General features: G+C 39.1%; 1 protein-coding gene across 1 annotated transcript; it reads left to right on the top strand.

Annotated features, from left to right (window-relative positions):
- Window positions 1-217: 217 nt before the first annotated feature.
- LOC121392564 (S-formylglutathione hydrolase-like) lies at window positions 218-12654 on the top strand (the record flags this gene model as incomplete). The annotated part of the gene is given in 8 exon segments (XM_041523721.1): window positions 218-304; window positions 6843-6941; window positions 7508-7548; window positions 7688-7786; window positions 9062-9126; window positions 10192-10294; window positions 10296-10346; window positions 12589-12654. Coding segments are annotated over 8 exon segments (537 nt in total), but the record flags the coding sequence as incomplete, so codon positions are not given.
- Window positions 12655-13797: the final 1143 nt, after the last annotated feature.

The following is a 13797-nucleotide window of genomic DNA, read 5'->3' as shown; positions in this document are numbered from 1 at the left end:
AATACTTCCAAAAATTATCAAAAAGTTCCTTTGAACCTTAACTTCTTTTGAGTAGTATACATGTATATATATATATATATAAATTGTTTTGTTTCTTAGATGCCAGGTAAGAAAAAAGGAAAGCAAAAGGCAAGGGAAGGGCAAAGGAAAAGGGAAGAAAATTTTTCAGTCATGGGATGTAGTTGTTATGAAGAACTTGTTGAAGCAGTACGATCACAACTGTGTGTTTACTGGATCATAGTCGAGTGCTAGTATAAGACACATTATTAAAGAGTGCATTGAACAGGAAAAATGTCTAAGCAAAGTAAGAACCATTTCTCTTTTGTTGTTTCTTTGTTGGGGAGTGGGAGGGGGAGGGATATAGCTTAGTGGTAAAGCACCATTCCTTTGAGGTGTGATGGGTCATACATTTATTATAAATCGCACTTGATGGACTTAAATAGGTGGGTCTGAAGTAGTAGACTACATGTATATGGGGGCAGCAGGCTTCCAATCACTTTAGTTCTTGAGCAAGTGTCAAAATAATCATACATGGCCTCGCTACATGTTTCTATATAGCCTTAGTGGCTATAACATTTTTATTAATATCAGCAGGCCCGTGGATTTTTGTATGTACCTTTGCCTGCCTGGGGGACACATACCCTGATGTTTACAAACTACATGCTCTCCCCTGTCACTTCAGTCACATAGTTGCCACTTTATAGCTGTCTGCCATGAAATAATCACAGTCAAACAGCAGACTATACTTGCGCGGACAAATTTCCAGATTTTGGACAACCAAATGGGAAGATAACTGTAATCTGAGGCCTATCTGTCCAGTTTTTCACCTAAAAACTGGCCCACACTAATGCATTCCAATGATATACATATTAAAACAATGCTCAGTAAGTATCGGGATGTCACCTTTAAAATGAGAGTATATAGAGGCTGTGTTAAAACACCTACCACAGTGCCTTGCCATAGCCAATTTTAGCAATGGAAACTTGAGGGACACCAACTTCAAAATGTAATAACTTTATCAAAAGTTGGAATTTCTTCATACAATGAACAGCTATTTTTTTTTTTTTCTACATATGTTCTATCTGATTTTTAAATATTTAAAGGAAACAAAATCAATCATTAGATTTTACTTCATTTTTTGAAAATATCTGAAACTAAAATTTTGCATTTTAGATATGATAATTGGAGGCTTATTAAAGATATGGTGACTGAATTCATGGTACCTTATTAGAAATGTGTCAGAGGGATGGTGAAAGTCATAAAATTGGGGCCATTTTCAACTAATTTTTACACACTAAATTCAGGGAAAATTAGACATGATAGGCCTCAGATTAAATTTTGACCTGCTATGTTTACTGAATGTACTTCATTTACTATATTAGACATGTAGCCACTTTGTAAAAGGCAAAACAGCCCATATAAATGCATATTCATTTGAATATGCTTTACAGATGTTACTTAGGTATACACCATAATATGGCTTTTGTTGACGACAACTTTGAAAATGAAGTTTTTGGCACAAAATGCTGATGTAAAGCCTACCAAGAGGTACTTGCACCATATTTTTCAGTTTCCAGTGATAACTGTTAATAAACTTGTGTAATAATGTGCCAGTGTCTTGGAGACCTCAGTGTAGTATTTCTTTATTGGAAGGATATTTGTAGTAACGACCACTGAATATGCATTATGGATTATTGTGCCATATGTATTACAAGCCAAATGTTAACCTTTTTGGCACATTTTCTGCAATAAACTTGACAAGTGTACCAGCATCTGATTACTGAACACAATAAATACATTCAGACAGCATAGAATATTAGCCTATTAGATTTTCTAAGGATAAAAGACCATTTTTGAAAAATGACTAAAGTGTGTAATTTACATAAATGTAGGTGGAATGTATTATTAGAGTACTTACCAGTAATCTTGTTAAAAACTGTATACTATTTTGTCACGGGGATTCTATAATACCCGTAACTGAATGAAACACGGTTATCAAAATATCTCTCCTAACTGTATATCTATTAGATCTCTCTGTAACAGGCGGTTAAACCCTAGTATGGCTCATCTAGGTATGATCAGAGATACGATCTTATATAAAGTATATGTTATTATAGCACGTTTAGTTCACTAGAAAACACAACAAAACACAACACACTTTGGAATCTGTATTAACCTACGCTGACAAATGTACTGCCGCAGTAGTTAATTAATAACAACAATAATAACAACCCAGAACTGATCACTTAATTAGTTAATCTCTAGGTGTCTAGTTTACACAATATGCTAATCACTTCACCGTGACACAACACCCACACGTGTGATAATTGAGAAACGCTAACACACACACGTGCGATAATGGAGAAACGCTTCCAGGGGAACTTAATTAATAAAGGAATTACAACACTATTCCTAACTGGTTAATTTTTAATTAACCCTTACTACTCGTTTAGTAACCTTGTAACACAGAATTAATACTGGTACCTATCACAATAAAGACAATAACCTACAGTTTACCTAGGTCCTCTAGGATGACTGGCCAAGCTTTATATATATATATCAGAACGGTGAGCCTACAGAATACTGCGTCAGATGACCGGCAGCACCGTCTAAATAATATTGGTATAATACAGTATTAAAATATTTAAAGTCACATCAATCACATCAAGGTTATACAACAGAGCAGAAATAATATATTTACCAAAGTCCGGACGGACAACGTTCCCCCGGGATACCTTCCTATGGTTCTCCTCGATATCTCTCAACCCTAGCTATTTATTCAAAACTCTCAGAGACAGCGAATATTGCCTGGGGGTACAAGGCGGTACCTCACGTATCATGTGGATTTTTCACAACCACCACGCCGGCATATTTTTCTCTGATCGTCAGACTGGCTGTCGCCATACCGCGAGCAATCCCCTGGCCATAAACAGCACTACTGGAGATATTACGTAACTACTAGCCACATGGCCTCCACACCTGCTCTGGGTGTGTATTAGGCGTACAGCTCGACGACCGTTGTGCAAGGTATTACGTAACAAGTTGCCCACCTGGGCTAAGTGCATTGGAACTGCACACGGCCTTCTAAAACAATTAATATCGCCACAGACGAAAAGAAATTAAGAGCATGTACCGTCACATATTTATTTAAAATGTTTAATTACATTTAGTAGTGATATATTCATTATATGTAGATCTTCTGTCCAATTGCAATAATTGAGAAATCAATATAGATCAACAAAATCCAACTTTTGCTCTTTTTTACCAAATTATTAGCTCAAAACTGTAAAAAAATATTGCAACAACATGTTACTACATGTTGTTGCAATACATCAGAGGTCATTTTATGCTATTTTGGAGGATATTGAAATTTAAAAGTTGAAAATTTTCATTTTTAATAAATTTAAAAAACCCAGTTATGAATTTAATAAAATATTTAGAAAATGAGTTTTCATATTCCTTGTGGTATTCACAATCAGTCTGTGTAATTTCACCTCTCTGGCTATAATACTTTCAACAGAATCAAGCATTTAATCGGTGTAATGTGTAAACTACTAGAGTATATCGGGCCTCAGACCACAATTAATTTTGCTATATGTTTCTATATAGCCTTAGTGGCTATAACATTTTTATTAATATCAGCAGGCCCATGTATTTTTGTATGCACCTTTGCCTGCCTGGGGGACACATACCCTGAAAAGGACAACCCCTGTTGTCCAGCTCTTTCTCCCAGCATATTGGTTTAAACAAACACAACCTCTAAACCAGGCCGGAGTACACCCATTTTAAACAAAAAGCACTACTTTTGCATGGGCCGGAATTACCACAAACAAATCTTCAATGTCAACAAGTTACACATGTTTACAAACTATATCCTCTCCCGTGTCACATAGTTGCCACTTCATAGCTGTCTGCCATGAAATAATCATGTGCAGTCAAACAGCAGACTACTTACGCGGACAAATGTCCGGTTTTTGGACAACCAAATGGGAAGATAACTGTAATTTGAGGCCACATGTATCTTGACACAAAATAGCCATAGTTTACCATATGCGATGGGGTGTCATTACTGCTTTCCAGAGATTATTTTATAGTGGGTGGTGGGTTGAAATCAGATCTTACCTCCACTGTTTCTTGTGTCCAATAGCAGTTCTCGCCTGATGCGAGGTCGTTCTGGGATCAATCCCCATTGGTGTGCCCATTGGGCCATTTTGTTGTTCCAGCCAGTGCTTGACCAACTGGTGTAACAAATGCGGAGGTATGTTCTATCCTATCTGTGGAACGGTGCCTATATAGAAGTTTTCTTGCAGCTAATTGAAGATGAGTGGCAACAGTGGGTTTTCTCTGCCATCACCTGTGTAATCCTCAACCATATGTCTGATGCCATATGACTAGTTAAAATGTGTTGAGTGCATTGTTAAATGAAATATTTCTTTTATTTTTATTTTTTCATTAGTATACATTTATGATAAATTGGCCAGTACCATTCCATGTCCAGGTGTTAGTTCTAATCAGTGCTCTACAAAGCAAGTAAAATACTCACCATGGCGACTAAAAAATTCCCTGGCGTCTAAAAAATAAAATCACATTCGCCAGTTGGTGACTGCATAGGCGTATTGGATGGGGGGGGCTCCCCCCCAGTTGTGTAATAATTTATCTATTCGGGCAAAAATTGTCTGGTCATTCGGGCAAGGATGTCAGATGACGTCACATCATTCAGGCAAGTTCAGTTCAGTCCCCCACCCCTAAAAAAATTTGCCCGTACGCCTATGGGTGACTGTCCAATAATTTAACTTGTGTGAACAAAATTGGAATTCGGAAAACACAGTGGAATAGTAGCAATTTATCTTCTATGAAACTTGTTTTCTGTTGGTAGTTTGTTTAAAAAATCAAATTATTTCAAATTTCTTTATTCACTCTATTTAAAAATCTAATGTATATTATGCAGTATACAAGTAGTTATAAGCTGGCTACTAAATACAAATGGCTGGCGACTAAAATATTATACTCTACTGACCAGGGAAGAGTAAATTTGAACTTGCTTCGTAGAGCACTGCTAATGTATATATATAGTCTCGATGCGCGGTTGGTTTGGGATTGATCCCCATCAGTGAGCCCATTGGGTTATTTCTCGTTCCAGCTAGTGCACCACAACTGGTATATAATTTCAAAGGCTGTAGTATGTACTACCCTGTCTGTGGGGTGGAGCCTATAAAAGAACCCTTGCTGCTAATTGAAATGAGTAGCCTATGAAGTGGTGACAGTAAATAAAATGTGTTGACTACGTCATTAAATAAAAAATTTCTTCCTTCCCAACAATTTCTTGCACAAAAAATATATACGTATTAGGAAGTAAATTGAAGTTTTCTGTATGACGATACGTATCATGTGATATTTTGATGTATTGTTTGTTTACAGTTTATATTAGTCAGCAAACCCCATTGTTGAATATCTGTTAAATGGTGTATTCTTTGTTTGCAGTTTATATTAGAGTCTGCAAACCCAGTACAGTATTAGTCGAACCTCTGCTAGTCGCATTCAGCCAGATCTGGTACGACCAAATGAAGGATCTCCATATATGGAATTATCCAATGTCATATGAAAATTGTGCATCACTTGTAAGTATTGATCACATCTGTAGACCAGAAATAAGCAAAGTGAAATGTCAATTAACATGATATCTAAAATCATAGACATCAAAACCAAAATGTGATATGGTCTACTTTGCCTTTCTTTGTCTCTTTCTCTCAAACTGGCTGTCTCCCCCTCTCCATAACCCTCTCTCCTTCCCTACATCCCCCCCCCCCTCCCTCTCTCTGTCTGTCTGTCTGTCTGTCTGTCTGTCTCTCTCTCTCTCTCTCTCTCTCTCTCTCTCTCTCTCTCTCTCTCTCTCTCTCTCTCTCTCTCTCTCTCTCTCTCTCTCTCTCTTTCTCATGCGTAGATACATTTTCTCTCTGTTCATTGAACAAATTCATAACATGGGGGATATTTAAGTTTATTTCATAATTTGATATATAATAGCGAGCACTCAACTGAAGGAGCTAAATCCTGTCCCATGATTAAGATGATGCAGGTGAGTGTGGAGGAGAGCGGGAGTTGTCACTCTCCTGCCCCATGATTAAGATGATGCAGGTGAGTGTGGAGGAGAGCGGCAGTTGTCACTCACCTTCCCCATGATTAAGATGATGCAGGCGAGTGTGGAGGAGAGCGGCAGTTGTCACTCACCTGCCCCATGATTAAGATGATGCAGGCGAGTGTGGAGGAGAGCGGGAGTTGTCACTCACCTGCCCCATGATTAAGATGATGCAGGCGAGTGTGGAGGAGAGCGGCAGTTGTCACTCACCTGCCCCATAATTAAGATGATGCAGGCGAGTGTGGAGGAGAGCGGGAGTTGTCACTCACCTGACCCATGATTAAGATGATGCCGGCGAGTGTGGAGGAGAGCAGGAGTTGTCACTCACCTTCCCCATGATTAAGATGATGCAGGCGAGTGTGGAGGAGAGCAGCAGTTGTCACTCACCTGCCCCATGATTAAGATGATGCAGGCGAGTGTGGAGGAGAGCGGCAGTAGTCACTCACCTGCCCCATGATTAAGATGATGCAGGTGAGTGTGGAGGAGAGCAGGAGTTGTCACTCACCTGCCCCATGATTAAGATGATGCAGGCGAGTGTGGAGGAGACCAGCAGTTGTCACTCACCTGACCCATGATTAAGATGATGCAGGTGAGTGTGGAGGAGAGCAGGAGTTGTCACTCACCTTTCCTGGCAAACGCTGAAACTTACGGGGGTTTCTCAAATACATGTAAGTTACCACTGGTGACTAAACATTCCTTTTCTTTCCAGGTCTGACGTGCACCGAGCAGAACTTTGTAACCAAAGCCGGTGCTCAGAGATACGCATCAGAACACGGAATAATTGTTGTCGCAGCAGACGCAAGCCCTCGTAAGTACTTTAGCCCAGTGGTAAGACACTCACTTGCGCATTCTGTCTAGGATCGATCACATCCAATGATTAATAAGTCAGTGTCTCGTTAAACAAAACAAACTTTAATTTTAACTTTTGTAAGTACATGTACTTTACATTATGTTATCTTAGGCCTAAAAAAAAATTAGTTTCTGGAAATGTGCTAAAAAAAATATTAAGTAGGGTACGTCAGGTTTTTAAAGTTTTTTTTAAAACTACCTTGACCCCTATAGGTCCAGATAAAATGTTACATATGTACTAATTTCACATATATATCCATAAAAAATACCCTTCCCCAAATTATATATTGAAAAAACAATTTGGGTCGACCGTTTCTAGGTAGATTTGGGTTCTTGACAACACACTTGTTTTTTTAGGCATTAGCCCACCTAATATATAGTTGACGAACACAATTATTTTCCTGATTGGTACATCATACAAAAGTAGTGTTTAAACAAAATATTCCTTCTTTTTTTTACTTTGTTTTGTGTAGGTGGGTGTAATATTGAGGGTGAAGATGACAGCTATGACTTTGTTTTGTGCAGGTGGGTGTAATATTAAGGGTGAAGATGACAGCTATGACTTTGTTTTCTGCAGGTGGGTGTAATATTGAGGGTGAAGATGACATCTATGACTTTGTTTTCTGCAGGTGGGTGTAATATTGAGGGTGAAGATGACAGCTATGACTTTGTTTTCTGCAGGTGGGTGTAATATTGAGGGTGAAGATGACAGCTATGACTGGTTCTGGAGCTGGTTTTTATGTTGATGCCACTCAAGACAAGTGGAAGAAAAACTACAGGATGTATTCCTACATTACCAAGGAGGTGCAGAGCTTTTTTCTTTTCAATTTATTTATTACAGAAGTACCTGAAATGCTACATGGAGCATACTGAACACGAAAAGAAGTGAAAAAGTTTATATACTGAATACGAAAATAAATGTAAAAGTTTATATAATTTTTATCTGTAACATTAAATTTAGTTTTTAAGAAAGGATTAACCCTATATTCAGGAGAATTACAGGCTGATAAGGCCATTTATCATTTCACAGAATTTGCAGAGAACATTTTAATAAATATCACATCGCGATTTGCTACGCGAGTTTCAGAAATCACTACACAATGTTAGAAAATTAAACCAAAGTTGCTAATCAATTTTCAATGAACTAGAAATATCGCTAATCAAGATTTTGAAAACAAAATGTTCCCCGATTTGTAATTAAGTAATTACAAACTAATTATAATCTTTATTTTGCATTTTGCATTTCAGTTTGGCATTCAGTAAACTTAATTCAGATCTTGTTTTAATAAGTGTGGTAGAGCACACTGTCACACTTATGGGGTGATGGAACTCGGGAACAGTTACCAGCTGGGGGTTTTCCCATCCCAATTAGTACCCCACAACCGAGACGGGCAGGTAAAAGCCAATGGTATGTGCTGTCCTGTTTGGGAAAATATAAAAGAGTATTGTATGTAATGTTTTCACTGCATCAACCGGGGGGGGGGGAGGGGGGGGATGTAGCCCAGTGGTAAAGCGCTCGTTCGATACGTGGTCAGTCTGGGATCCATCCCCATCGGTGGGCCCATTGGGCTATTTCTCGTTCCAGCCAGTGCACCACAACTGGTATATAAAAGGTCGTGGTATGTACTACGGTACCCTGTCTGTTGGATGGTGCATATAAAAGATCCCTTGCTGCTAATCGAAAAGAGTAGTCCATGAAGTAGCGACAGCGGGTTTCCTCTCTCAATATCTGAAAGTCCTTAACCATGTCGTAAATAAAATGTGTTGAGTGCGTCGTTTAATGAAACATTTTTTTTTTTTTTTTTGCATCAACCTTATGTCTTAGTAACCATTTATCATAAAACACCAAATAGACATGGAAGTGATGGAGAAAGAAAAACATATCTATCACGTGATTGAACCAGTTCATTGTGGGGAGGGAATGCCATAGGTCAGAGGTCAGGTTATGTATTAAGAGTATTAAGTTAAGAGAGAATTATAAATGTTTTTATTATAATGTGTTGTACTGTCATTAACAGATGTCTAGTTCATATTTCTTAATAATATAATAATTTTAATATTTTCTTCTTTTTATTTCAGCTTCCTGCATTGATTAACAGCAATTTCCCCACCATTCCCGACAAGCAGTCAATATTTGGACATAGGTAATGATATTGTTGTGGTTATTTTTAATTTTAAAAGTATGTGAAGGTATTTAAATTAATTAAAGTGCAGTACTGTAAACCAGTCCAATAAATGCAGTCAACACTTAGTATTGGTTGAAGCTGTGTTCTCTTTATGCGATTAGGAAGGAAATGTTTTATTTAACGATGCACTCAGCACATTTTATTTACGGTTATATGGCGTCGGGCATATGGTTAAGGACCACGCAGATATTGAAAGAGGAAACCCGCTGTCGCCACTTCATGGGCTACTCTTTTTCAATTAGTAGCAAGGGACCTTTTATATGCACCATCCCATAGACAGGATAGCACATACCACGGCCTTTGATGTACCAGTCATGGTGCACTGGCTGGAGTGAGAAATATACCAATGGGCCCACCAACGGGGATCGATCCCAAACCGACCACGCATCAAGCAAGTGCTTTACCACTGGGCTACGTCTCGCCCCATTATGCGATTAGATTAATTAACCATAATTAAAATGTGTTGAGTGTGTCGTTAAATAAAACATTTCTTCCTTCGTTTAACAATGACTTGTTAATTTCATAACTTTACATGTCCTATCTGCAATGTGGTGGTCCCACCTTGGGGCAGGACGTAGCACAGTGGTAAAATGCTCGCACCACCCCACAGACAGGGTAGTCAATACCACAGCCTTTGATATGCCAGTCGTGGTGCACTGGCTGGAATGAGAAATAGCTAATGGGCTCACCGACGGGGATCGAGTGCTTTACCATTGGGCTACGTCCTGCCACGACTATCGGTTATGAAATGTTTCACATCCAATAGCCAATGATTAAATTAATCAATGTGCTCCAGTGGTGTAGTTAAACAATTTTATTTTGTTGGTCCCACCTTAGACCTGTTTTCCATTAACTTGATTTCATGCACGATTCTGTACGCATGTTTATGGATATAATGCATGTACACAGTACCTTTTCTACAGATGCATTTTTATGTGCAGAAAAAAACTTGATTAAAGAGTGATTTTCCCATTCACCAGTTTTCCACTTGGTGATGTCATTGTGTGGAATGTTGACTTTCAGTATGGGAGGTCATGGTGCGTTGATCTGTAGCCTGAAGAACCCAGGACAGTACCGGTCGGTCAGCGCTTTCTCACCCATCTGTAACCCAATCGAGTGTCCATGGGGGGGTGAAGGCTTTCTCGGGCTATCTCGGAGCTGACAAAGAAACATGGAAGGTTCGTGTTGTGATTTCTTTTCCTTTTTCTTTCTTTTATTTTCAACCTATCCAATAACCAATGTATTTTTCTTGCTAGGGTGTCGTTAAACATTCATTCTTTCATTCATTCATTCTTTCGTTTGTTCATTCATTCATTCATTTATTCATTCATTCATTCAATCTTTCATTTATTCATTCATTCATTGTTTCATTGTTTCATTCATTGTTTCATTAATCTTTTCAGCCTAGGTCAGGGCTCCAATTTTGTTTGAGCCAATTTTCAAATAATTAGAGTACTTCCTTGAAACTTACTAAAAATTTGGTTACTTTAAAGAATATTGTATTAGCCAAATACTAAATGTTGTAGGCACTTTGTTGAAAACTTACCAATTGGCTAATTTGGCCATGCACAGGGTGAGCCCTGCTAGGGGTTTTAAATGTTTCGGACAAATATATTTTCAGAGGGAAGCCATCCCCTTTTCTTCTCTGTTACAGCTTTACACATTCAGCGCCAAGCTTGTAATGACTTTGCCTACCTGTACATGGGCCCTGACAGTGGGGGTGGGGGTGGGGGGCATGGTCCCCAGTTAAAACTTGTTTTTGTGCTAAAAATGCTGGAAATGCCACATTTGAACACCTGAAATTAAACATTTCTCAGATGAGAATGTCCCCGTTTGGACCCTTGAATTTCCCTTCTCCGACCCCTCCTCCCCCTTTAAAATCTCATTCAAAAAGCCCCTCCCCCATACACTCCACGAGCTCTGCTACAATAACGGGTATACGGTGCGGGATTTAGCTCAGGCGGTTGAGTGCTCGCTTGAGTGCTCGCTTGAGGTGCTTGTGGCGCAGGATCAAATCACCTCGGTGGATCCATTCAGCTGAGGGGCGGGACATAGCCCAATGGTACAGCACTTGCTCGATGCGCGGTTGGTGTGGGATAGATCCCCGTGTGTGGGGCGATTGGGCTATTTCTCGTTCCAGCCAGTCCACCATGACTGGTATATCAAAGGCCGTGATATGTACTACCCTGTCTGTGGGATGGTGCATATAAAAGATCCCGTGCTGCTAATTGAAAAGAGTAGCTCATGAAGTGGCGACAGCAGGTTTCCTCTCTCATTATCTGTGTTGTCCTTCACCATATGTTTGACACCATATAACCGTAAATAAAATGTGTTGAGTGCGTCCTTAAATAAACCATTTCTTTCTTTCTTTCCATTCAGCTGATTGGGGTTTTTTTTGTTCCAACCAGTGCACCACAACTGGACAAACGTCGTGGTATGTCCAGTCAAGATCCCTTGCTGCATTAGAAGAAATGTAGCCGGTTTCCTCTGATGACTATGAGTTCGAATTACCAAATGTTTGACATCCAATAGCCGATGTTTAATTAATCAACGTGCTCCAGTGGTGTTGTTCAACAAAACAAACTTTAACAATGGGAATAAATTTCAATTTTATCTTTATTTTGTTAGAAGCCTACCTCAAAATATTGTAGATGGTGTAAATAATGTATTATGATACACATTGCGATACAGGGTTCTCTTTTATTGTGATACAGAAATTCTCATAATACTTGTTTTTAATATATAATTTTTATACATGTAGTATTTGACTAATGAACATTCATTAAAACCACCACTATGTAGTGGTGGGATATAACTCACTGTTCTATCTTGATCCAATGCTTCACAGCTGGTACATCAAAGGCTATGGTATGTACTATCCTGTCTATGAAAAAAGTGCAGGTGAATTTAAAAAAAAAAACTTAAATGCTTGTCCTTTCCACTTTTTAATCATTTCCAAAGAGAATTTAGTGTATATGTTTGAAGACAAAATCCTTTCTGGTGAGGGGCAAGGCGTAGCCCAGTGGTAAAGTGTTCACTTGATGTACGGTCAGTTTGGGATCGATCCCCGTCAGTGGGCCTATTGGGCTATTTCTCGCTCCAGCCAGTGCACCACAATTTGCACATCAAATGCCGTGGTATGTGCTATCCTGTCTATGGGATGGTGCATATAAAAGATCCCTTGCTGCTAATCGAAAAGAGTAGCCCATGAAGTGGCGACAGCGGGTTTTCTCCCTCAATATCTGTGTGGTCCTTTTAACAATATGTCTGACGCCATATAACCGTAAATAAAATGTGTTGAGTGTGTCGTTAAATAAAACATTTCCTACTCTAATCCTTTTCCTTTCTGGTGTTAGCCCTGACCAAGCTCCAAAAATGTTTAAATATCAATATTTGTGGCTTTGTTTAACTTTATTACAGGATTATGATGCATGTCACTTGGTGAGGAAGTACAACGGGCCTCCGCTAAATATTCTTGTTGATCAGGTAATCGCATCTTGTTATGAATATTAGGGGTGGGACGTAGCCCAGTGGTGAAGCACTCGCTCGATGTGCAGTCGGTCTAGGATCGATCCCTGTTGGTGGACCCATTGGCCTACTTCTCATTCCAGTTAGCGCACTATGACTGGTATATCAAAGGCCGTGGTATGTACTGAAGTGAGACAAAGATTAATCTTCTGAACACAACTTCAGCAGATTGGGGGGGGGGGGATGTAGCCCAGTGGTGAAGCACTCGCTCGATGTGTGGTCGGTCTCGGATCGATCCCCGTTGGTGAGCCCATTGGGCTACTTCTCGTTCCAGCCAGTGCACCATGACTGGTACATCAACAGCTGTGGTATGTACTACCCTGTCTGGGATGGTGCATATAAAAGACCCCTTGCTGCTAATCGAAAAGAGTAGCCCATGAAGTGGCGACAGCAGGTTTCCTCTTTCAATATCTTTGTGGTCCTTAACCATATGTCTGATACCATATAACTGCAAATAAAATGTGTTGAGTGCATCGTTAAATTAAACATTTCCTTCCTTGTTATGAATATTAGTACACTCTGAAATATTAATTGAAGTGTGAAGTGTCTGTACATTTTGTTAAATTTCAGTACATTTGGTAAAATATTGGTGTACCTGGTGAAATTTTGGTGTACTTTGTGAAGATCAGTACACTCTGTGAAGTATCAATACTCATTTGTGAAATATCTGTACATTTAGTGAAATATCTGTACATTTAGTGAAATATCTGTTAACTTGATGAAATATTGGTATATTCCTTGAAATACAAGTACATCTGGTGAAGTATTGAAAAACTGTGTACATACAGTGAAATATCAGTACATTAATGGCCTATGTGATGGAGACAAAGGTTAATATCTAAATATTTGATTTACCATGTATCATTTATTTGTAATATTTTATCTAATTTTTTGTTTCTATTAAATTACATCTGGGCGCCGGGCTCATAAGCTGGTAAACAGCACCGAGCGGCGGTCCTGGAATCGCATTTGGAAAGTTCCGGGGTGTGTGTGTGTGTGTGTGTCAATACTTGGTTGTTGCTTCTCCGGCCCCGACTGGGACTCCCCCTTATTATATGCACGTAATGTCCATTAGGGGCTTTATCTTTAGCTGATTACTTT

This window comes from Gigantopelta aegis, unplaced genomic scaffold (assembly GCF_016097555.1).
Source record: "Gigantopelta aegis isolate Gae_Host unplaced genomic scaffold, Gae_host_genome ctg4079_pilon_pilon:::debris, whole genome shotgun sequence".
Lineage (NCBI taxonomy): Eukaryota > Metazoa > Mollusca > Gastropoda > Neomphalida > Peltospiridae > Gigantopelta > Gigantopelta aegis.
Note: the sequence above shows the minus strand (reverse complement) of the source record. Positions and strands in the feature narration are given on the sequence as shown.